Source organism: Azolla caroliniana, unplaced genomic scaffold (assembly GCF_043228905.1).
Source record: "Azolla caroliniana isolate FFs.n. ecotype wild unplaced genomic scaffold, voAzoCaro1.0.p SCAF_6, whole genome shotgun sequence".
NCBI classification, from domain to species: domain Eukaryota; kingdom Viridiplantae; phylum Streptophyta; class Polypodiopsida; order Salviniales; family Salviniaceae; genus Azolla; species Azolla caroliniana.
The window spans coordinates 4,843,619-4,867,810 of NW_028230441.1; the positions used below are offsets into that span (position 1 = coordinate 4,843,619).

The following is a 24,192-nucleotide window of genomic DNA, read 5'->3' on the forward strand; positions in this document are numbered from 1 at the left end:
AATATAACCAGGGAGTATGTGCATCACCTTGCCTCACTATTGGAGTATGTGTATCACCTTGCCTTGGTATTGGAAAAAGTTCATACACATTCACTTGCGGCACTTTACATGAAAGTTTTAATGCATCTTTAAGCTCTGATGGTTCTATGCATGTTTAACAAGGGAGCTAGGTTTTTACTGTATCTAAACTCATATTATGCACTTGACACGATCATTTCAAAACTTCCTTATGCTCATCATATGCCTCATATGAAGAACACGCTTCTATAGAGCTCAAACCCAGATGATCCAGTTTACATACAAGCTTTGAGGCCTCCTCTTGATCTCCAAATTCTTTGTACATGGCAATCATAGAAGCCCACAAAGAAGCAGGTGGTGAAAAGATATTGTCAAATAGAGAATGGGCATCAGCTAAACTGCCACATCTTATATACATCTGAACAAGTTCGTTTAATATGCAAACATCCAATTCAGAGAAACTTTCAATGATACACGTGTGAAGCAATTTCCCATATTCAAGATCTGCAATATTCCCACATGCATTAAGGGCAATAATCCACAACGTCGTGGTTGGTTCAATTCCATATCTCCATCGCATATGCTGGAAGGCTTTGAGAGCCTCCCGGAAACGCCCATTTTGAACATAACCAGAAAGCATGAGAGTCCATACAACAGTATCCTTAGGAAAAACTCCATGAAAAACTTTCCGAGCCTCTTTAATACTCCCACATTTGATATACATCTCTATTAGTGCACCCCCAACATATTTGTTCTTCTCTAAGCGTCTCTTCATGGCATGCTCATGGATTCGTTTTCCATCATCAAGAGCTTCAGGACCACTGCATGCTTTGAGAAGTCGGACATATGTGATCTTGTTTGGTTTCACTCGCCTCTTCAACATAGTGAAAAACAGTTTGATGGCTTCTTTCACATGACCAAGTTGGATATATGCATCAATCATGAGTGTCCATGTTACCACATCTCGAGATGTGGCCATAGCATCAAATATTACCCTAGCTTCTCTCAGACATCCACATTTGGTATACATGCTGAGCAAATTGTTCATGAGAAACACATCTGCCTTCATATCACTAGTACAGAGAAGAGCATGTATTTTCTTGCCTTCATCAAGAGCTTTCATTTTGGCACATTCTTGTAAAAGAAAGGCATAGTTCTTAGGAATCAGATTCAAGCCTCCTTTGTGAACAAGTTCAAAAAAAGAAACTGCATCTTCAATACGACCTGACTCGCACATCTTTCGCAAATCATCATCCACATCATATGGCATTTTCTTCATCTCTAAAGTTTTTGGCGTAATACTCCTACAAATATGTAGAAATTACATAAGCTATCAAAATCATGAATTGAGAGGGCTATGCCTGAAACATAATATATTTATTGCGTTTTAGAGAAGGCAAGATAAATTTGCAGGGTTTTGCGTAACATAGAATTGCTGACTGTTCCCTCGGATATAATGCTACGGTTTTGACTTACTAACTATTTCCTTCAATATTGCGATTTTGAATTACTGACTGCTTCTTGTGATACACACACACACACATACACATATATACACGGTTTTGAAAACAAACACTATGGTTTTGTATACCTTTAGGGTCTCGGATTACAGATAGTTTCTTAAGGTACACTTGAAGGGTTTCAATTATTGATTGATTGAAAATTTAGGTGTTTTAGAGAACAGAGGATCAATGGATGTTTCAATAATATTTAAGGTTATGCAGACTAAAGAATACCTTACATTGAAAAAGTAGGGAGACTTGCCTGTTGGTTGCATACTGAGATTTGATACTCTTAGGGTTTGCTGAAAAGCAGAATGTCAATGGCAGGTTGTATGGCGTTCTGAATGAGAGAGCTCTGAGCTGAAATGAGGGAAAGGCAGAATTGAAGGGTTTGTTGAAATCCATCGAGAGAGAATTAAGGATAACAGAAGGAAGTATAAAGGATGTGGGATTCTGATGGATTTTATAGGATTCTGGAATTTAATCGCTATCTATGGTCGCTTTGGCCGAGTGGTTAAGGCGTGTGCCTGCTAAGTACATGGGGTTTCCCCGCGAGAGTTCGAATCTCTCAGGCGACGCGACCGGATTAAGAAGATTTTTGCTTTTTTGAAGAGAAAAGGTAAATTTCCACCCACTTTTCCATACTCAGGATTTCCTTCTAAGGTTTACATACAAAATATGTATAATGTATATAATTAAAAGAAGGTTGTGAGGCTCAATGCTGCGGAAATGACTGATTGGTTGAGCAATGTATCAGTACATATCATATTATTGTGTAACTCTATATGTAGGAAATTTTCACCAAATCTGAAAGTCTCGAATCCATCCCATGAAAATGACATTGCAAATGTACATTTCTGGTTTAAGCGTTTGTTTCTAGTACATTTACTAGGAAATCCGAAAATGTGTACCACGTGGGAGGAATTTCATTCAGATTGATAGCTTTTCTTCACATTGCCCATATTGGCTGTATGGGTTTTTAAGGAAAGACTGTAGCTACTTTTTTTTTCCATCATGGATGAATAGTTCAAATTGGATCAAAGTTTTTGGGGATAAAATCTGCTAGAAGCTGTGTCAAGGTAAAGATGATAAAACGTCGTGGTATTATATATCAATACCAGGATATCTTGATCAATAAGAGACCAATGTCTATGCATTCAACAGCAAAAAAATACCCGCTTGGAAGTTCCGGTCAATCCGCCAAATCCAAACCATCTTTGTCAATAAGATTCCCACTGAATCCATGTTTCAGATGGATCTATCAAATTCTCTACCAATCGTGAATGCATGTTTTCCAGACAAACTTGTCACTCCAAATAAGAGAATTAAACAAAGGCCAATGCTTTTAAAAAAAAATTTAAAAAATACATAACTGACATGCCATGGATATGTATAAATTGAGTCTTGTCTCTCTCAGTCACACAATTGCCCAAAACAACACAATGTCCAAGAGAAATGGTGTGCTCATTCACACAAAAAATCCGGCCACATGTTTCAGCTCGCCGCTCTGTACATATAAAAAGCAAATGAAAACATACATCAAACGAAATTCCTACATACTCAAGGAAATTGAGTAAATCAAAATTTAGTTAGATAAGCCCTGCTAAAGTCAGGATAACATCCGTGGTCGCTTTGGCCGAGTGGTTAAGGCGTGTGCCTGCTAAGTACATGGGGTCTCCCCGCGAGAGTTCGAATCTCTCAGGCGACGTGACCGGTTCTAATCCTTTTTGCATTCATTAATGAAGCTCCATTATTGGTAAATTATATTCATTATAAATTCTATCCCCACCACCTTTCACTACTTTCTCAAAGTTTATTATTTGTGTTTACATCGTGGAAGCTCTTCTTGTTAATACTTACTTCCCCCACTATCCAACAAATGCTTCATTTCAACACTTTTTCTCTCCTTTTCTTTTAAACTGTGTGGGTGCCAATGACGTTGTGGTAATAATAAAAAGTATCACCCAAGAGGGTGTCGTGATATTAAACAAGGACGCATAAACTTATGATCGTGATCAAATTTTCAAAGGTACATGGTGCGATGATGATCTAACATCCAAGTTTTGAGCATGGGCCAATGTGTGGGTAGGAAATACAAGACAAACCACATGATGCAACAATTGAACATTAATGTGATCGACGAAAAATTAGTGCACGGGTAAACTATCTAGTGTAAGTTTTAAGTTGGACCAAGTGAAAGACTCGAAACTCAAAATCACAAGCTAGGAGCATATATCCAAGAGTCATAATATGAATGAAGCCAAACATAGTCTTTTGTTGTGTTTTTCTTTGAGTTGGGGCAAAAGTAGTTTGACTAACCCACTAACCTTTTTAAGCCTTGGGGTGGTCAGGATTCTAACCATTACTAAAGGTTGAAAACTCTTAGGAGAGGTAGATAGATGCTTTTGTCCATAAGCTTAGAGTGAATTTCGGTCTCACCTCGCTACCTTTGTAGAAAGGAAGTTTGAGGAAGGCCCAAGGTAATGAAACAATGTCTACGACTTGAATGTGATTGATATCCCCAAAAGGGGGTGGGTACATATGCATAGACGAATGTATGTGTCTATCTATATGTGAGACTTGCATCTTCGGTGTTGCGCCAACGGGGCATTAGTGGAGGGATAGGTAGCCTCTAGTCGCAGACGAGACAAGCATTGGAGTCCAACTCGTGCCGAGTACATGGAAGGAAGAGGCTATGCGATTGGGTGGGCGGACACGAGAGAGATTTCTGAAGGTCCGAGGTTTTATATACCGTGTGGATGGACGGACGGATAGGATGGGCGGGCGGGCGGGTCAGGGAATGGATTAGAGATGATTGATACATGTGATATGCAGGTGGTGGGAAGTGATATTGATTTGATTTGTGGGAGGGAGGGAAACATGCAGGGGGGGAAGGGAGACAGAGCATGAGCATGGCCATGGCCATGGCGATGGTGGAGGAGAACCACACCTTTAAATGCATCGCTAAATATAAATTGGGGATGTGCAGAAAAGCCAAAGGTTTCGGACACAAGCTTTTGCTTTCGCTTTCATGCAAAAAAAAGAAAGAAAAGGAACCCTTTATACTTACATACAAACACATACACACACAACAACCAACCAGTCTAGAAAAACAGAGGCTGCCTGTGTTCTCTCTCTTTCTCTCTCTGCTACCATGGTGGCCTCCCCTTCACCTAGGCAGCATGGATTCTTCCTTTGTAGGAGATTTGAGCTTCTGTTGTTGCTCCTTGCCTTCCATGCAATTCCAAGCTCCATGGCTCAACCCGGCCACAACAACAACAACCAATTTGGCATCTCCAATGCAAATTTCACAGCCCTGTTGCAAGACTTGAGAAGCAATGGCTTCTTAACCACTGCCACACTCCTCCCTTTCCTTACCATCTCCCTCCTCACACCCCCCATGACCCTCCTCATCCCTTCGGACGCGGCCCTCGCCAACAACCTCTCGTCCATCGCGCCCATCAACTACGCGTCCATCGTCCGTTACCACATATTGCGAGGGAACTTCAGCTTCGAGAGGCTGCGAGCCCTCCCCGTGGGCACCTCCATCCCCACCTTCCTCGCCGCCTCCTCGGGTGTCCAAGTCACCACCAACACGGCTATCCGCTACTCGTTGAATGGCGTGGACATTGTCAAGCCTGATGTATGTGGCCGTATCGTGGCAGCTGCCGGGATAGCATGCCATGGCATCGGGGGAATCCTCGTACCAGAGTCGAATCCATCTCCCCCACCATCACCATCACCAAGCCCCATGTTTGCACCAGTGTCAACACCTTCGGAACCAGCCTTCGCCCCATCTCCGGCCCCAAGTACTACTAATCCCATGCCCACGACTCTCCCCCCGAGTACAACTCCCGACTCGAATGCACAGCCACCTCTCATTTCCCCATCCCCTTCATTGACATCGGGCTCTATTGCTCCAGCTCTGGGTCCGGATACTTCCTCGCCTTCGGTTGCCGAATCACCAACCTTGCAAATAGCAGCCTCGCCAGAGATGGCTCCCACTTCATCGATTTCCGGTGCCCCAGAAGCCCTCCCCTCTTCATCTCCAGCACAACAATTAGCCAATTCCCCCGAGGCCCCTCCTTCATCGACGGCTCCTCCACCTACTGCTTCATTTACCGCGTCTCCTCCGGCTCCGACTACTGGATCTTCTTCTACTGTGGGTTCTCCAGAATCATCAATTTCAACACCGAAATTAGATAGTGCAGCTTGTTGCTGGGGAGGTTTAAATATCTATAGCTACACCACCGTTCTGATTCTCTCCTTCATGATTGTTATGTAGAGTAAAAAAACACTTATGTCTACCAGCCTTATGTAATGATTGATTCTTAGTTCTTTACGTTAGAGACAATGATCACATAGTTGCTTCTCCGACAAATATTCTATTTTAATGATTGATTTTTAGTTTTATAAGTTAGAGACAATGATCACATAGTTGCTTCTCCCACAAATATTTTATTTTTAGACTTCCATCTGTTCTTGAATACTTATTTGATTGATCAATAAGAGGATTCAGATTCTAGTTTATTTGTAATCTTGACCTTATCCATAATGTTGAGATTCTACATTTGATCAAGTATCCTATTAATGCTTTGTTATGCCCTTGAATCTTTTGACTCAATTATTTTTCATACATCATCCATCATATGGTATGTTGAGATTCTGCATTTGATTTTAAGTATCCTACTAAGACTTTGTTATGCCCTTGAATCTTTTGACTAAACTATTTTTTATACATCATACATCATATGGTATGTTGCATAGGATGAATACTCTATTTACCCAGTAAATGTGCTACCTATTTCATATTGATTTGTTCGCTCCCATTGGGATGTGAAATCAGCTCATGAAAGTTGTTTACGCTCTATACTTCAAAGTTTGGATAGTAAGGTATCTAACGATGAAATGTTCAATACTTTAGTTTTTATAATCTGTTGGAACCAAACACCGATGTCAAACAAGCAAACAATTTTAAAGCTCCAAATTCTAAAAGGAAAGTATCATACAGTAGTGTTTGGAAAAAGGAAACATGAAGCAAAGCAAACAATTCACATGAATCTCATCATTGTTGCTACTGTAGAACGGTAAATTACATAGTTTGGAGAAAGGACATTAGTGTCCATAATCATCAACATGGTAATGAGGTAAAAAGAATCTCATATTCCTATTATTTTCTCACAAGTGTACATTTTATTTATCCTTCAAATGTCTAAAATTATGGACAAACCCCAGCCTTTCAGCAGAACTCAGGGAAGATTCAGGGGGATTATACTCATTTCATCACCACAAGGCACTTAAACTTCACAAACAAATTGCAAGTTTTTTGTTGCCCACAACGGGATTTCTAAAAACATGCAGTTTCCATACAGTTAAAGACACCCTTCCCCTTACGTTGGGTATATCTTATCTACTCAAAAACATGGAACCTTTCTTAACCAATAATGATTTTAGAGAACCTCAGTGATAGCTGAAACCCTCCCTGTTGTAATTAACCTGTTTGTGTCGGTACTGGTTTTAACACACTTTTTGTATACATCTTCCTTCCATGCGTCCATGGATATAAAGGTTTAGGTCATGCCTTCACAAAGGAGGATGGATCCCAAGACCAACAATCTGAGGCTCAGATGTCTATTGGAGATTCAACTGGCATTTGAGAGCATCCTGTTGATCACAACATATCATTGAATGCCTCCTAAAATAACATTGCTTGAAGAAAAACTGAAATTAGGTTACCATACTCTCAAAATTGGTTTCCTACTTTACAATCACTCTCAAGACCCCACTCAACAAAGCGTTCTGTAAATGACATATCACCAACCATGCAATCATAGTAGCATCGATCATAATTAGCTGTCTTCCCTGGAATGCCATTACAATCTTCAATCCCAACTGAAAGCCTATGTGGAACAATATTATTCTTTTTCTGCCTTGTCAAACCTACTGCCTCTGCATCTACATCGGCATTTATCGACTCCAGAAATCTCTCGAACGAAGAGGAGGAGTCATGGAAGTAATCCAGCATAGACAAACTTCCATTACCATTGCCAATTGAAAGAAGCCTTAAGAATTCTCCAGATCCCATTACGTCTCTTTCCATAATTAGTTTAACTGCTGCAGCAACATCAGAACTAGTGAGTTTTGACTGCGTCATAATGTCATCAGGCGTTGATTTGATCTGAGAAAAAGCCCAATTCATGAAGTATGTAATAAGGGTTGAATTGAAATCTGGCACTCTTTCTAGGAGAGGGCCCCAATCATTGAGCACTTGCTTGAGTCCACAATATTCAACATCAGCTATGTTTGAAGTATCCACACGATGCAACCGAATGCCACTATGCTTCAAGTACGACGCTAAGTGAGACGCGCTCTTGCAAGATAGATTGAAACATACTTTACACTCCTTGAGCTTTTCTACAAACTTGCCGAGCTTATCACGAAGATGGAAAAAAAGGGATCCAAACATCATATTTTGGGACTCGATATACTGAACCAGTTGATATAACATTCATCATATTCCAACCACTGAGAGGGTTTGCATCAGGACCTATTATCTACCCCTCTGATGGATGGACGATGAACTTATTAAGAGTCCATTCGCCTGTGTGGTAATAAGAGCCAAAAGGAAGAATCATACCAGATCGACGGAATTCCTCCCACACAACTTGATGTGATGGGAGAAGACGGGCCAATTTAGCATAAAATTTGGGACCTTTCCGAATAGTCTCCATCCTTGAACTCAAAATGGATTGCAAAGAGCATTTATTCTCACACATGCATACCAAAAACGGCCATATCTCGCCTCCATCTTCAACACTTAAAACAGAACCAGTACTAAAAGACCCAAAATTTAATTGGAATCTCTCTTCTTTGTTACTATATTTATAAGCCCTGTTCAGAGTAGCTATGGCTAACACATCAACTAAAACACTTTGACAATATGTCATCAATGTTGAATACCACAATGCAATGACAACGTCAATGGCATCATAACCACATGTCCGAAGAAGGTTCAATATCAAGAAATTTCGAGCAACAATCATCGGGTTATGGTCATTTATGTACATAGTGATATCCCCGGAAAATCCTCGAGGTATCTGACAAATTGTCTCTATAACATTCCGGAGATCGCCAGATGCAGCAAAGCATAAATTAAGATTCTTGGGAATTGTGGCTAGAGTCTCCATGTGAGCATGTCTTCCCATAATTCCATAGGAAGGTATATTCCCCCATACTGAAGTTGATCTCACAAGAGCTTTCCGGAATCTCTCTGATCCTCTTAAATCCTTGCTTCTGGGACTTGACTCCTATTTACAATCATATCACAACATTTCTTATGCATATTCAAGTGTTCCTTCTTGCAATCTGAACTACAATAGCTTACTAAACCACACGAAGGGCATGGAATCGAGCCTTCATTCACACAAGCAAATCCTGTTGTTGGGTCCCAATTAGCACAAGGATTAGTGGTTAGGTTGGATCCATTGATACCAAACCCTAGTTTTCCTTCAGTTCCTTTCACGACTTGTTCCAGGACACGCTGCACAACCTCGGGACTATCCATGTTGAGATGGTTGGGCATGTCATCAATGCTCGTTTTATCGTGACGATAGTTTTTTCTCCAGGAGGAATGCCATGAGCATGACACAGGGGATGGGCCTCTGAGAAAAGATCGAGCAACATTGCCTCGAGTGATGAAGGCGGGCCAAGGAGACATGCTTAGAACCTGTCACCTCGAGGAAGGGCGATAGAAGGAACAGAGGGAGTTCCTTTTTTGAAGTGACCTCAAGTCTTGTTTGTTCTCTGTGTTTTTATTTCTCTACATGTTTTTAAACATCTATATTGTTAATTTTGTCCATAAGTTCTAACTTATAACCACATTACACTTTCATAAATCTACATGCTATTTTACAAAAACAAATGTCATGCAATCTTTCATAAGTAAGATAAAGGTGATCTTTGTAAGAATCTTTGGAGAAGGATAGAAGAACTCGCGATACTAACTAAGCCAATATATGCTTGTAATATCTCGAACATATGTGAAGGTGATATGCCATGTGTGTGTATGGTAGCACGAATTTCAAATTTCTCTCTGTTGCACTTTGCACCAATGGGTGTTATATAGGCGTTGATGAATTGGAACAATCCATCGATGAGTTTGTAAAGCAAGAAGGCCTTGACAAAGTTATCATTGGGAGTTTTTCATTTGATAGTGGTTTTGTTCTAAAAACACTTTCACAATTTGAGTGTGTACACTAGTGATTTGACCTAAAAAAATGGCATTGGCTAGCAAAATGTCTTATTCACTAGTATACATCATGGGCTAATAACCATTAATCTACCAAAAACTCATATGCTCTAATTGAAAACAAACAAGGGGGTTGAAGGTTATATGAGAGATAAATATTATTATTGTTGTGCATTGTCGCATTCTACACTTCTTTCTTCTACACTTTGGTTGATGTACACATGACCATCATTTTTTAATTGGTAGTCTTAAGACTCGGAGCATTCGTATAACCAAACCCAAAGTAACAAGCAAGAGTTAACACCTTGAGGTCGAAAGCTTCATCTCATGCAAGTTAACCATTACAAAAAATTACCAAAAGGCCACTCTAATGCCACACAAGTTTAGGAAAGCAATCAATCTCATGCATTTTAATTAATCGACTACTGTCGAGCTAATTAGGGCTGACCCTACTATTTATTACGCAAATGAGCTAGTTTGCAACCTTAGTTACCTCCTAACAATGCACTATATCTATTTACAAGCTCACTAGTATATGCTCAAACAACGCATAGACAAAGTGAGTTGACCATTGTCCACGGGTGTGCCAACACGATGACAAGTGGCTCGACGAATCTGAGACATGTATCAGTGAATCATCGGACGGGTATAGGTTTCCTTGCGGGCGGACAAAGACAATAGAGTCTGCGTGTTTCTCTGTTTGCCCCTGGGGGGACACACAACACACACACTTGGAAACTTAAAACTTTAAAGTCGGTGACTACTAACTAGGTTTTCTTTTAAAACTAAATTCTTGATGCAGTGAAGAAGAATTATGTAAATTTCTTAGGACCATCCATATCTCTTCTCTTCCTCTGTTTCCTTCCATCTTTTCTCCCTTCGGAAGTTTCTCTGTCACCAGCGATGGCTATGGCGATGACACCATTGCCCACTCTTCCAATCCACAGCTCCACCTCCAGATCTGCATTTCAGTCCTCCCATCTTCAATTGGGCGCCTCTGTTTCTCTCCGCAGACACCCCAACCCTCCTCTGCGCCAGAGACAGAGACATGGAAGGATCTCCATGGAAACAAATGTGGCTACTACCCAACCAAAACTCGAGCTTTCGTTGTCTCCGCCGACTTTCTTGGCTTCCAGGTATGCCGATTCCGAGCCCCGTAAAGGTAGTGATATATTGGTAGAAGCTCTGGAGAGAGAAGGTGTGGTAGATGTGTTTGCGTACCCCGGTGGAGCATCAATGGAGATACACCAAGCTCTCACAAGGTCGGAAATCATCCGAAATGTGCTTTGTCGGCATGAGCAAGGAGAGATTTTTGCTGCCGAAGGTTATGCCCGAGCATCAGGAAAAGTAGGAGTTTGTATTGCCACATCGGGACCTGGAGCCACAAACCTCGTCACTGGATTGGCGGATGCTATGCTCGATAGCACCCCATTGGTCGCCATCACGGGTCAAGTACCCCGACGCATGATAGGCACTGATGCCTTCCAAGAAACCCCTATTGTTGAAGTCACACGATCCATCACTAAGCATAACTATCTCATCATGAATGTAGAAGATATCCCTAGGATCATCAAAGAGGCTTTCTTTCTCGCGTCATCGGGTCGCCCGGGTCCTGTACTCGTCGACATTCCAAAAGATATCCAACAACAGATGGCAATACCAGATTGGTCCCAACCCATGAAGCTTCAAGGTTATCTTGATCGCCTTCCAAAACAACCCCAAGATAACCAACTTGAACAAATTTTGAGGTTGATTTCAAGGTCCCGGAAACCAGTGATATACTGTGGAGGAGGATGTATTAATTCGAGTGAAGAACTTAGAGAATTTGTGGATCTCACTGGTATCCCGGTCACAACTACTCTGATGGGTCTCGGCGTATTTCCGTCATCGGATGATCGATGCCTCCACATGTTAGGCATGCATGGAACGGTATATGCCAACTATGCAGTGGATAAAGCTGACCTCCTCCTTGCTTTTGGGGTAAGATTTGATGATAGAGTTACTGGAAAACTTGAGAAGTTTGCAAGTCGTGCTAGCATTGTTCATATTGATGTGGATTCCGCTGAGATTGGGAAGAATAAGCAAGCCCATATCTCCCTTTGTGCCGATGTCCGCCCTGCATTGCAGGGTATTACCCGCCTCATTAAAGCACAAAAGCTCACGTTTGATTTCTCACCATGGAACAATGAGCTCGCTGACCAGAAGAACAAATGGCCTTTGAATTACCCCGACTTTGAGGACCTTATCTGCCCACAACATGCAATCCAGATGATTCATGATGTTACAAAAGGGGAGGCTATCATTTCTACTGGTGTTGGTCAACACCAGATGTGGGCAGCCCAATGGTTCAAGTATGATAGGCCAAGGCAATGGATCTCATCAGGTGGACTTGGTTCTATGGGCTTTGGATTGCCATCTGCTCTGGGAGCTGCAGTGACCCGATCTGACATGCCAGTAATTGATATTGATGGAGACGGTAGTTTTTTAATGAACATCCAAGAGCTTGCCACCATAAGTGTGGAGCAATTGCCAGTGAAAATCGTGGTCCTGAACAATCAACACCTTGGTATGGTCGTGCAATGGGAAGATAGGTTTTACAAGGGAAATAGAGCACATACTTACCTCGGTGATCCGAGGGATGAGAGTGCGATTTTCCCCGACTTTTGCAAGATTGCAGAGGGATGTAAGGTACCATCCGCTCGCGTCACAAAAAAGTCTGATCTTAGAGCAGCCATTGAGAAGATGTTGGAGACTCCAGGACCTTATTTGCTTGATGTTATTGTGCCTCATCAAGAACATGTGCTTCCTATGATACCTAGTGGAGGATCGTTTGGTGACATCATCACAGAAGGAGATGGTAGGACAAGCTATTGAGCTTCTGGTTGGGGTTGGTTGATAGGAATCGGATGTTGATAACATCGTAGATTTGTATCTGGTTTGTGTTTCACTTATTAGGCTTTCCTTGAGATTGTTATGTTTTAATTAATGGTTTTTGGGGGATCTACTTCAAATATTATCTTTAGACAAGTCATTATCAAGAGTAATGGTTTTAGCACTTTATTTTCTTTCTTTGATGTCATATGCACAATACCTAAACAATGTGAGTTCTTTAACGCCAATCACATTTGCTATGGTGTTGCAGACATTGTGTAGTTGTAGTAATCCCAAGAGTGGTATTTTCAAAGAAAGTAGTTTTCAGCTATTTTAGCTTAGTGTGAACACAAACCTTTTGTCGAGCCCCTTTTTTAGATGAGAGTATAGTTGAAATCAGCAGAGCTGTTTCTATGTAAAATAAGTGAAGCCTTTGTTGTTTGTTACTATTTAATCTTCAATGTCTATCTGATATATAATTTCTCAGAATTCATCGATATGCTCACAAATAAGATGTATCGGATTGATTTGCTGTGCTTGCACATAGTGATTGCTCGTTTTGAAAGTATTATATTTTGTACAATGGATAAAAAGTAGGTGGTTTGTTCAGCTTGTTGCAATTTTACTAGTAATTTATTGAAGATATTGACTATTTTGAACCTTTCATGCATCTTGTTTCTAATGCTTTGCTTCAGCATCTTTGTAAGGTGATGGTGCATATCAATCAGATATGGATTAAACTTGAGATATTTGTATGTCTCAACAAACATGGTTGAAATTTGGGAATGTCTTAATTAAGGAAGAAGGTTGCATGCTGATTGCAAAATAGGGTTTCTAATGCTTTGCTTTAGTCTCTTTATAAGGCAATGGTGCGTATCAATCAGATATGGATTCAACTTAAGATATTTGTATGTCTCAACAAACATGGTTGAAATTTGGGAATGCCTTAACTCCACAGGGTACAATGTATATATAGATTAAACTAGAATATATTTGTATGTGTTAATAAACATCATTGAATTTTGGGAATATTTGACACAGCTTCTTATTAACATTAATTCAAGAATACTTCTTGCTTATATGAGCAACATATAACTCTAAACACACTTGAAAATTTTATTTAGGTTATAATATCTATAAACCATTTCCATAACAGTAATAATGTTTATGTTTATAATTGTATTTTGTTAAAACTATGAATTTGCAATAAAAAATTTCATGTAGTTTTCATCGTTTTCTAATAATCAACAATAATGACAATATAAATCAATTATTGATAACACATCCAATTCTATAAATGGCAAGGAAATCCATGATTGTATATTTTCCTTCTTTTGCTATGAAATATGTAGTCACAATTCCACCAAGGAAGAAGTGAGAAGTTACTAAAAGGATAAATTTAGAATATTACATTGCAAACATCAACGCTAATGTTGGATTCAATGCAAGGCAAGAAGGCCTATCAACTATATTCAACCTTATCTCATTACTAACATGAGTATATTAACTCTCATAGAGCCCCGACACAGCATCGCACTCGATCACACAAGCTAGGCATTTAAGTTGCATTTGACATCGAAATCCGTTAAATATGAAGGCATGCAAGGCATGCAAGGAACGATTGGTGGAGGATAAGTATCACTTGCTTTTTACATTCTCCACAAATGTGCAATTCATGAAAGCTAGGATGACATATAGGATGACATATTAAGTGGTAGTGATGACTCAGGTCTCAAACTAAACAGAACACCTAGAAAGTGGAGCTCATGTGTGTGCATTATTCACATCAAGGCTTTGTGCTTTAAAGTATGAACTTCCCTATGGAGGAGACACATCAAGAAAACCTATGTACTTCAGTCCCATGGATCAATATTGACATGTATAGACACTAAAAAATATCTAATCTAATCTATATACACACCTCACACCCATCAAGATTATGACTCTGTGGACACTAAAAAATATCTAATCTAATCTATATACACACCTCACACCCATCGAGATTATGACCATATACATACTGTCTCTTTGTGTACAAAGGATGCATGGATACGAGTATATACAACTCATGTACGCAATAATACATGGCAAAAGGAATTTTTGGCAATGCCTTACTCCAGTTGGAGGAAAGTAAATAGCAGCTTCCATATCACCTTGTGAACTTCACTTGGGCTCAACAGTAACTGTTACACCATCACCACTGTATTGAAAAGCTGGATCTCTTCGGCAAGAATATGAAGATATAGCAGGAATACAATTCTGCTCCATTACTATTGCTTCAATTTCCTTGGCAATCTGCTTCATGGTAGGACGGAAAGTTCCTTCTTCTTCTACGCAACGTAAAGCAATATCTAAGATCACTTGTAATTCTGACTGGGGACAATCCTTGATCAAAGGATCAACCATTGCCATCACAGCCTGTAGACCTCCTTTCAACCAAGTTGTTCGAACCTCTCGTACGATGTGTTTTCCTTGCTCAATAGGTTGCCTGGAAGTGATAAGCTCTAGGAGGACCACTCCAAAACTATAGACATCACTCTTATCTGAAAGTCTCTGTGTTGTGCAGTACTCAGGATCAAGGTAACCCTGTTAATACATAATACAAGGTAAGAATTCGTAGAATTATTAAACATCAAGAGTTGCTTTCAGCTGTACACACTACGTGAAAATGTTTTGGATTCAGTCCCATTAGATCATATTTGAACATATGATCTGATACTAAAATCTATGTAGGTTCTATGTATCTATCTAATCTCACATAAAAGCATACCAGGTATGCTTTCATTGCAATCTTACCAAAGTTCCTTTCACTTGCGTTGAAACATGACCATTTCCTATACTGCAAACATCCGGTGCAAGCTTTGAAAGACCGAAATCTGCCACTTTCGCATCCAGGTTTGAATCTAGAAGGATGTTGCTAGATTTCACATCTCTGTGTATTACTGAAGGGTTTGCTTCACTGTGCAAGTATGCAAGTCCTCTTGCAGAACCAAGGGCTATTGCAAGTCGCCTTTGCCAATCAAGTTGAACGTTTGAGTGACCTAAAAGATCTTCATCAAATTACGCCAGTGCTCCACAAAACTTCTCCGACCAATATTATTAGACAGAAGTGCAAGTATTTACCTAACAAACTGTCTTGGAGGGTTCCATTAGGTATGTATTCATATACCAGCATTTGTTCTTCAAAACAAAATCCCATAAGACATACAAGATTCCGATGGTGTACCCTTGACAATAATTCAATTTCATTCTTGAATTCGGCTGCCCCTTGATAAGATCTTCCTTGGGCCTTCTTTATAGCGACCTCTTCGCCTGAGGACAACACACCTTTGTATACCTGAGCATAAGTAAAATAAATAATTGCCCCAAGTTGATAAAACAAGGCAAAGCATTCTGGTTCATAGGTACCTTCCCATAACCACCTGCACCGATTTCACGGCTTTTATGGAAGCTGTGAGTGGCTCTTTTTAATTCAGATAGTGTGAATAATCGAGCACCTTTCAATTTTGGGGCACCGGATTTGTCCACACGAGTTGAGACCCATGATACTGAAAGTATGCAAAATAATGTGCTTTCATGCATGGATTTCATCAAATAATTAAAAACACATTATAAACAATGAAAATTTTGCAGATGCACAAAATGATTCTGTTTCATAACATTAACTAAAAGTTACTAATAACATGGTCCATCACTACATAGCAGTTCAATCTGAAACCCAAAAATCATGGAAAGCCTTACACCTTACAAAAGGAATGACCATTCATGCATATCCTTTATATGACAAGAGTTGCAAATTAAGGGTGTAAACAATAGAAAAAGATTCTGACGACATTATACCTAGAAAAACATAAAATCTTAGCTAAAACAAAAGCAAACATTAAAATAACCTAAAGTTAAACAACAACCACCAGAATATCAACTAATTACTGTACAAAAATTATGATGTAACTATTAGCCGTGCCTTTAGAAGACCTGAAACTTCTGGGTTGCAAAAAAAACAGCTCAGAAACTTCTGATGCTATTTCTTCCCTTTTGTAAAAGAAAATCATTGATTGCTATGTGAAATTCAGAGTAAACATTTGATAGTCCCTCAAGAAAACTTTTGGCAAGCATACAAGAATTTCAAGTGCCAAAGGAAAAATAAGGGTAATCTATAAAAGAAGTTAGAGAAGAAAGAAATAAGTGAGTAATCCACTATGCTAATAGAAAATATTACCAAAAGGCTTGCTGATTTCTTCTGCTTTTTCAGCCCGTTTCTTTTGTACCATAGCATAGACACATAATATCAGAAGCGCGGCTGTAAATGCTGCACCTCCAGTTCCAAGTGCAACTTGGATGGCAGCACTTAATTGAGACTCCACTGATAACCCTAAAAAACAGCAAAAACATAGCATCATTAAGATATGGGAGAATTTTGAGAATACTCCTTGAGTTTCTATATTTACTCAGATGTCCCTTAGTTTTCATAGTTTCACCAAACACACTTGGTTAATTCCCGAAAGAAACAAAAGGGGAACGAATTGACGATATAATTGCTCAAATAGCATATATTCTTTCAAGGGTTGATCAAAGGTATTTGGCGGAAAAAAAAACCCAAGGGGCATTTAGGGAATTAAAGGAAATTTTGGGTATTTCAGAGTTTTCTGTAAGGATATTTGACACAGCATATAAGCCAACTTCATTACCTTGGGGAGAATATTGCCCGAAAGGTAGGTACTCATATGGTCCCACAGTAGGAAGCAGAATCGCACTGCTGCTAAGAAATGATGTGATGGTATTAGCATCAGAGGCAGTCCAAGCTTCAGAATTATTAGGGAAGATCGAAATATTTGCAACCACATCTGATATGATCGAAATAGAAATTTGATCTTCACTAGTGATAAGAGGAATACTCTCTGGGAAGCTGGCCTTCAAGACAGGTATCAGTTTGGAATCTAATTTAACTTTCAATGCAGTGAAGACAAGGGCACCCATAAGAGGATAGGCACAGAGACAGGTTCCTGGTTTAGCCGAAGGATTGGACACATATCCTTCGCGGCAATTACAAGATGAGGAAGGCGTCAACAATGATGAGTCAGATGTTGGATTGCAAGCACTTTCCAGTTGATTCGAATTCAATTGGCAGATAGGATTCCCTTGCAAACTTTACAGACACCATCATGTATACAACAATCAACGTGTTCCTTGTCAGAAACAAAGTTCAACAATGTGGGTTCGATACATACATCAAGTTCCCAGAAATTTGAAAGAAATAAAGACTTAATGGAATTACTCAACAAAATTGTTAAAAAGTTCAGTACATACTTCAGAGTTCCAGAAAATGTGCCTAAGAACCCTGATAAACTGTTCTGTTGTATATCAACTTCAATCAAGTTAGGACCTGCCTTGCTAAGATCTAACGTGCCATTTAGTTCATTGAAGGCAATCCTCCTGCATAAGATTAAGTTTTAGCGAGAATGTTAAACTTGTAATAGCTCCAAAACAAAATTTTAGTGAAGTGCATTACTTGAACTCAAACTTCTAATACAACAACTTACACAGATGCAAGGTTTCGGGGAGAAAATATTTCAGATGGTACACTACCCTCTAGATTTGCTGCCTCTACAGCACTACACAATGCACAATACCAAGCTAAAACATATCATTCTACAGATACAGATAATGGTGACACTAAAAAATAGCACATGGGGCAAGGAAAACTTACATGGTTGACAAATTTGGGAATGACGAAAACCATGACGGTATTGAGCTCGATAAAAACTGGTTATGGCCCATATTTCTGTTTTGAAACTTTAAATTTTAATGCATTATCAATGGTAGCAGCACAATAAAGATAACAAATTATCTGCAACTTCATACTCACAAAATTTGAATATTCACAAGATTTTTCAAATCTGGAAGTGGCCCAGTGAGATTATTTTGATTCAATTGTCTGCATAAAAAACGGGATTTCAGTTGGTAAACCACTTGCAGATACAACCTCGAAAATAAGAAAAATGTTCAAGTACAGCATAAACATACAGTGTGGTCATCGTAACTAAATTTAATAAACTCTGAGGGATACTTGTAAAACTGTTATGATCTAATCTCCTGCAGCAGACAAAAACTGGTTCATAAGAATAGATCATTATTCTCATATGAAAGAAGGAAAATTACCATTCAAACTTACAGGATGTCAAGTTGTGTCAAATTTCCAATCTCTAGTGGAATCGGACCTTCAAAGGAATTATTATGCAGCAATCTGTTGATAAAGTGTGAGCCATCATATGAGAACATCACAGATAGTAGTATAAAACCAGCATAAGATGTGATAATAAGCTCTCACAAATGTATTAATGACATTCTAGAATTGAAAAGGCCTGATGGAATGAAGCCAGAAAAATGATTTGATTGTAAGTGACTGCAATAACAATAAACATGTTAAGTACTGATGTGACGATATGCGATGTTCTGATAGGATCACTAGAAAGCTGCATCATAATCTGGAGACTTACAAATGATTAGCTTTTTCAAGCATAGACATTGATGAGGGCAGGCTCCCACTTAGCTGATTGCTTGATAAATCTAGCCAAACCAATTCAGAGAGCTGACCAATTGTATGAGGTATAGACCCCGAGAAGAAATTGTGGTTCAATGACCTGTATTGTTATACACAGAGATATAATCATCATAATGGAATGGATGCTTAAGAATACCTCAAAGTGGCCAAAAGGAAATAAGCAGATTTTGGAACTCACAAGCTCTTCAATTTAACAAGGTTACCCAGATCCTGAGGTAAAACTCCATAAAAGTGACAATTCTGCACATATCTGAAACATGAAATCGGATTTAAAAACTGAACAAGTTCTAAAAACAATACCAAGAGGTGAATGAAAATGACTCGTTAATTCATTCATCTTAACTGGGTGTGCTCCAGATACAATAAATCTCAAGTCCTAAATTAGGGACGTAAAATATTACAGAAACCCACTTACAATTGTGTTAAATTTATAAGGCGGAATAATTGCAATGGAAGAAGTCCTGTCAAGTCTCTGTTGTATGATAAATCCCTGCGTTAAAGCACCATAGGGAATCAGTCTCAAATTTTCAAGAAACGATAATCATTTATAAATGCCGGGTCTTTGTGCACAGTTTTTATGCATCTTCACAAGAACCAGCCAATAGTTTGAAATTAAAATATAAAACTACAGAAGAAATGGAAATGGACTTACAATACTTGTAGATTGACAAAACTTCCGATGTCCATTGGCAAATTTCCTGAAATTCCTTGTGCTGGAAGGATTCTGAAAAAGTAGAAGAATGGGCAGATTCGGTATTATGTGGAACTGAGACACCTCATGGATTCACAAGAAGGTACATGCAATATAACCTCTCATTGCATCTTCATAGTACACAAATAGTATATTTCCTACCAAAACCCGTCCTCTCTTCTTGAGAGCATGAATCACAAGAGACATTAATCTCATCTTGAGGAAATGAATTTAATAAAGGGAAAAACTCCAAAATACCCATGTGCTTTCTTAATTTCCCTAAATGTCCCTGATTTTTCATTATTTCCTATGATGTCCTTCATCAACCTCCCAGAAAACCCCAGGAATGTTTTGGAGTTTTTCTCTTTAATGAATTATGTTTATCATTTTTTGGCTGGATAAGTCGCCAAAGCATTTTGTGGGCATTAGTATGATACTCTCTCTCCCCTCTCCCTTTTCCTATCCTTTTGGCCCCTACTGTTGATAATATATCATTATCATCATCATTTCAAAAACATATAAACCAAGAAAGGTTGAACTTTAAATATATTGGTACTCACAGTTTAGTGACTACAGTATTATTAGAATCACAGAACACCCCCAACCATTCAGTTTCACACGGATCGGTGTCTAGCTTCCACGGTAAAGTTGATGACCAGGCCTTCTTCAAAGACTTAAGGACATTCACTGCAAACCCAATTATCAACATAACACAATCTTCAATTCATGAAGGTAAATAACAGTTAGGAAATGATGAGCAGAGAGACATGTCAGGACTAATTTTATCAATATTGCATGCCAACATGAATAATGTACATCAAACCCCATTAATGTAAGGGTAAATTGGACCAAAGACACGTAAATTCCCACTAAAATCTTCATCAGAGATGGAGAACAACAAAAGGATGCATTTGTTTTCTGGTTCGTAAGTGCAGAAAGATGGCTTTTTATGGTGAAAATGCCCTGTGGCACGTTCTACGTTGGAGAAAAAAAAAACCTACAAATTTTTAGAGAAGAAAAAGAATTTGCTATACAGCTAGTTTGTCAGTGCAGAAAGGGAGTGTGCTTATTTTTCCAAGGGTAAAGGTTAGCATCAGTGAAGAGATCATGGGTATATATCAAAAGTAGACATCAACATAAGACATTACTTACGTATGCGTAAAATTGGATCACTAACTTCCTCATCAGAGATGACGAAAACAAAACACATTAGCAGCACAAAAAAAACCGAATGATATGGGCATTAAATAAAATTAACATAAGCGGAAAAAAACTTGAATTTTCTTATGAATTCCAAGTTAAATTTGGAGGAAAGGAATGCAGAATAGATATTTTAAGGCTTCATCTTCTCAAGATAAAGTTGGTGTGTGTCAAGTAATTCTGACTAGAGATAACATGTAGAATATCAAATCAAACACTACGAACATACACATAAATTGGAAGAAATAAGAAACTGCAAATATTCCAACTAAAACCCTTATCAGAGATAGATAAAAGGTCGCAGAAGACCGAATTTTTGTAGTGTGTTTTTTCGTTTCAAGACGAATTAACATAAATCAACAAAATATGAGAAGAGATAAACAGAAGTGTAATGACATCAAATAGCAACGACCTGCACATTGTTAAAACGAAATTCCTTAACAGAGTTGGAGAAAGCAGAAGAATTCACCATCTTGCTGGTTTGTGAGTCCCGAAACGCAGCATGAATTCAGAATCAATGCAAGAAGCAAAAGGATAGCGATGAAGTAGCATTGCTTCATGATTGGTAGAGAAGCGGGTCGAAGCTAAAGAATCCTAGATGGAATAGAGAAACCCGGAGACAAAACGGAAGGTAGCAGGAACTGAAGAAGTGTGAAGAAACCATGGGTGAGCCGGTGTCTTTCATACTATTGAGTTGGGGGGGGGGGAGCTACCAAACAGCACCAACAGAGGTGAGAGGTGAGAGATGGTAGCGAAGGAAGAAAAGAAAAGAAAAGATCGGGAAGGTCGCGATTCTTCTGCCTAACATCATGTGTCTCATTCCTCTTCCTCTTCTTCTTCCTCTTCTTCTTCTTCTTCTTCTTCTTCTGTTTTCTGCTTTCTGCTGTTTGTTGATCGACGACAAATCTCTGCAGAAAATGCTGTTTGTTGATCGACGAAAAATCTCTGCAGAAAATTCAAAAGCTGACATAAATAAAATTTCTGTTTTTAGTATTTACATTTTTTAACATCTTCTTTGCATTTTTACCATCCAGGTTTCGTGGTGTAGTTGGTTATCACATCAGTCTAACACACTGAAGGTCTCCGGTTCGAACCCGGGCGAAGCCATACTTTCCCTTCCGTTTGCCATTTTTCATCCTTGCATAATTTTCTTGGCATTGGAAAATTAGAAATTTAGACCTACCCACATAAGCAAACATGAAATATTTCAATCGACCCCAATCATACACGTGATCGTGTCATTACATTTGTCTCAACTCAACTCAAATATCTTCATGCATTTCATCGATAGTTAGTAGTTGATATTCATTTCCAATTACTTACTTTGCACACACGGAGTATTGATCACCTACTCAAGATTATTAGCAATAGAGATATTGTTGATATCTGGGTTGGTAATAGGTATAATATAAAGTAGGAACATTGGACATATGAATCTTTATCTTGGTCACTATTAATCATATTTCTATCCACTAGAAATTCTTTTGACTTTTCAATAGGTAGGCTTCAAAGTCCAAAAGGGGTCGATTTTGAGGAGAAAAAAACACAAGTTTCTACTGGTGGTAAGTGCAATAGATACAAGAGTTGCCAACATCCAAATTAGCAATCTAACTTATGGAAGCCTCAAAACTCAACATACCATCTAGAACTACATCCCAATGATTATTCATCCAAATAAGGTTTATATGTTGTCAAAATTATGGATGTTTGGAGATTGAGGGGACAATAATAAAAGTAAGTCCATAAATGTTGTCGTTGTAATAGCACACGTTACTACATAAGTGTTCTCTTTATACTAAGAAGGAATAAAATTATGAATATGTATCTCAAAAAAGTGTGTACGCCCTAAATTAATTTCTCGCGTAACGATTATTTATATATCTTTGAAACATTAAAACAAGAAGCGTTGAACCGAGCAGCCTGATGTTGTGATCGTGTGCTTGATGTTGTCACTTTTTTGGATGCATTACATTTTGCTTTGACAACATGGTTAGATTATTATCATCGTTATTATTTATTAGTGTATATCAGTTATCAAAGCTCAATAAGTGTATTTATCGCTATTAGGTCAACTATAAACTATCAATTTTTCTTGAAATCAAGATCTACCCGGATGTTTGACACCAAGAACTCATGAATTGAGAGTTGCAATACCTATTTAGTATATTAAGAGTTGTAAAGTCCACATTTAGTGAGGGTTGTGAGAGATACAACAAACATGTTTGTCTTCTCGCATAAAAAGATATTTGAAGTTCCAATGTCGACAATCAATTGACTTGACAAGGATAGAAGCAAATCACAATCATCGTCTTGTCACTGTACTCCACACATCCAATGTGGATACGATAACTACATGCTTATCCCCTATAATTGCATTGCAGTTTTATGACGTGCCATTGGCAATTCCTTAACTTGCCCAACAGACTATTCATAAAGTCAAATTGTGTGAATGTTGAGTTCACTACAATCATTTTGTAGTGAAGTTGACATCAAGTGGAATGTGTTTTTGCTAGATGCTCTTGCATGTACCTCTCTGTAGGACCAAAAATATAATAAGCTTGAGATCAATTGGGCATTGTATTTTTCATAAAGGATTCCCATATGTATCTTTCATTAAATGAACGCCGATGTTTTATGCTAATATTTAAAAAGTAATTATCAACCATTAACCTTAGGAGAAAACACCTAATTACCCTTGATGTTGTAATATTAATGTTTTATGCTAATACTTAACGAGCACTATCAAGTAAGAAGCTAGGCAAGTTGGTTTGGTTTCCTTTTATGTGCATTTCACAATATAATCCCGAAGAATTATTTATATATGTCAAAAGTCACTCTTTTATTTGAAATTGCAATTATAAGCTTGAACAACTCATTGGACATACATTCAACTTTGTAGTGTATTGTTTCGGTAATATCCCATGCCTAAAGCGGGCATATCCTCTATGCCGTCTATCTCACATACATGAACTTGAAGGTACAAATGACATGTTGCAATTGATGTCAACCATGTAGTGTTACCAATTAGCAAATTTTTGTTGGGGTGACCTTATTAAGTTATGTCATTGCTTACGTTGTATCTTTCCGTAAGCATGCTGAG

General features: G+C 38.6%; 4 protein-coding genes, 3 non-coding genes and 1 pseudogene across 7 annotated transcripts; 5 read left to right on the forward strand and 3 right to left on the reverse strand.

Moving 5' to 3' along the window:
• Positions 1-71: 71 nt before the first annotated feature.
• LOC147862726 (pentatricopeptide repeat-containing protein At1g11290, chloroplastic-like) lies at positions 72-1,926 on the reverse strand. The gene is made up of 2 exons (XM_087321914.1): positions 1,760-1,926; positions 72-1,322 (listed from the first exon to the last, which is right to left on the reverse strand). Coding segments are annotated over exons 1-2 (1,113 nt in total). The 5' UTR covers positions 1,762-1,926; the 3' UTR covers positions 72-211.
• Positions 1,927-2,016: 90 nt separating this feature from the next.
• TRNAS-GCU (transfer RNA serine (anticodon GCU)) lies at positions 2,017-2,098 on the forward strand. Its single transcript has one exon. It is a non-coding gene; the product is annotated as a tRNA-Ser (tRNA).
• A 1,048-nt stretch (positions 2,099-3,146) lies between these two features.
• On the forward strand, positions 3,147-3,228 carry TRNAS-GCU (transfer RNA serine (anticodon GCU)). Its single transcript has one exon. It is a non-coding gene; the product is annotated as a tRNA-Ser (tRNA).
• A 1,446-nt stretch (positions 3,229-4,674) lies between these two features.
• LOC147862729 (uncharacterized) lies at positions 4,675-5,805 on the forward strand. Its single transcript, XM_087321143.1, has one exon. It carries the CDS (start codon positions 4,675-4,677, stop codon positions 5,803-5,805), a length of 1,131 nt encoding a protein of 376 aa, XP_087177269.1.
• A 1,145-nt stretch (positions 5,806-6,950) lies between these two features.
• On the reverse strand, positions 6,951-9,084 carry LOC147862730 (uncharacterized; annotated as a pseudogene).
• Positions 9,085-10,638: 1,554 nt separating this feature from the next.
• Positions 10,639-13,093, forward strand: LOC147862731 (acetolactate synthase 2, chloroplastic-like). The gene has a single exon (XM_087320740.1). It carries the CDS (start codon positions 10,672-10,674, stop codon positions 12,640-12,642), a length of 1,971 nt encoding a protein of 656 aa, XP_087176866.1. The 5' UTR covers positions 10,639-10,671; the 3' UTR covers positions 12,643-13,093.
• Positions 13,094-14,751: 1,658 nt separating this feature from the next.
• Positions 14,752-21,707, reverse strand: LOC147862732 (leucine-rich repeat receptor protein kinase HPCA1-like). The gene is made up of 19 exons (XM_087320998.1): positions 21,562-21,707; positions 20,453-20,579; positions 19,854-19,925; positions 19,617-19,691; positions 19,380-19,451; positions 19,137-19,280; positions 18,968-19,042; positions 18,812-18,883; positions 18,664-18,732; positions 18,506-18,574; positions 18,347-18,421; positions 18,180-18,251; positions 17,947-18,072; positions 17,328-17,785; positions 16,859-17,011; positions 16,048-16,187; positions 15,763-15,976; positions 15,436-15,680; positions 14,752-15,225 (listed from the first exon to the last, which is right to left on the reverse strand). The coding sequence occupies exons 1-19, from the start codon at positions 21,650-21,652 to the stop codon at positions 14,803-14,805; spliced, it is 2,772 nt and encodes a 923-aa protein (XP_087177124.1). The 5' UTR covers positions 21,653-21,707; the 3' UTR covers positions 14,752-14,802.
• A 418-nt stretch (positions 21,708-22,125) lies between these two features.
• TRNAV-AAC (transfer RNA valine (anticodon AAC)) lies at positions 22,126-22,199 on the forward strand. The gene has a single exon. It is a non-coding gene; the product is annotated as a tRNA-Val (tRNA).
• Positions 22,200-24,192: the final 1,993 nt, after the last annotated feature.

Coding starts and splice junctions, on each gene's coding strand:
- LOC147862729 (XM_087321143.1), top strand. CDS start 4,675: ATGGTGGCCTCCCCTTCACCTAGGCAGCATGGATTCTTCCTTTGTAGG.
- LOC147862731 (XM_087320740.1), top strand. CDS start 10,672: ATGGCTATGGCGATGACACCATTGCCCACTCTTCCAATCCACAGCTCC.
- LOC147862732 (XM_087320998.1), bottom strand. CDS start 21,652: ATGAAGCAATGCTACTTCATCGCTATCCTTTTGCTTCTTGCATTGATT. Junction 18,575..18,663: donor TTAGTTACGATGACCACACT/GTATGTTTATGC, acceptor TTTTTTATGCAG/ACAATTGAATCAAAATAATC. Junction 15,977..16,047: donor GTGCAGGTGGTTATGGGAAG/GTACCTATGAAC, acceptor ACTTATGCTCAG/GTATACAAAGGTGTGTTGTC.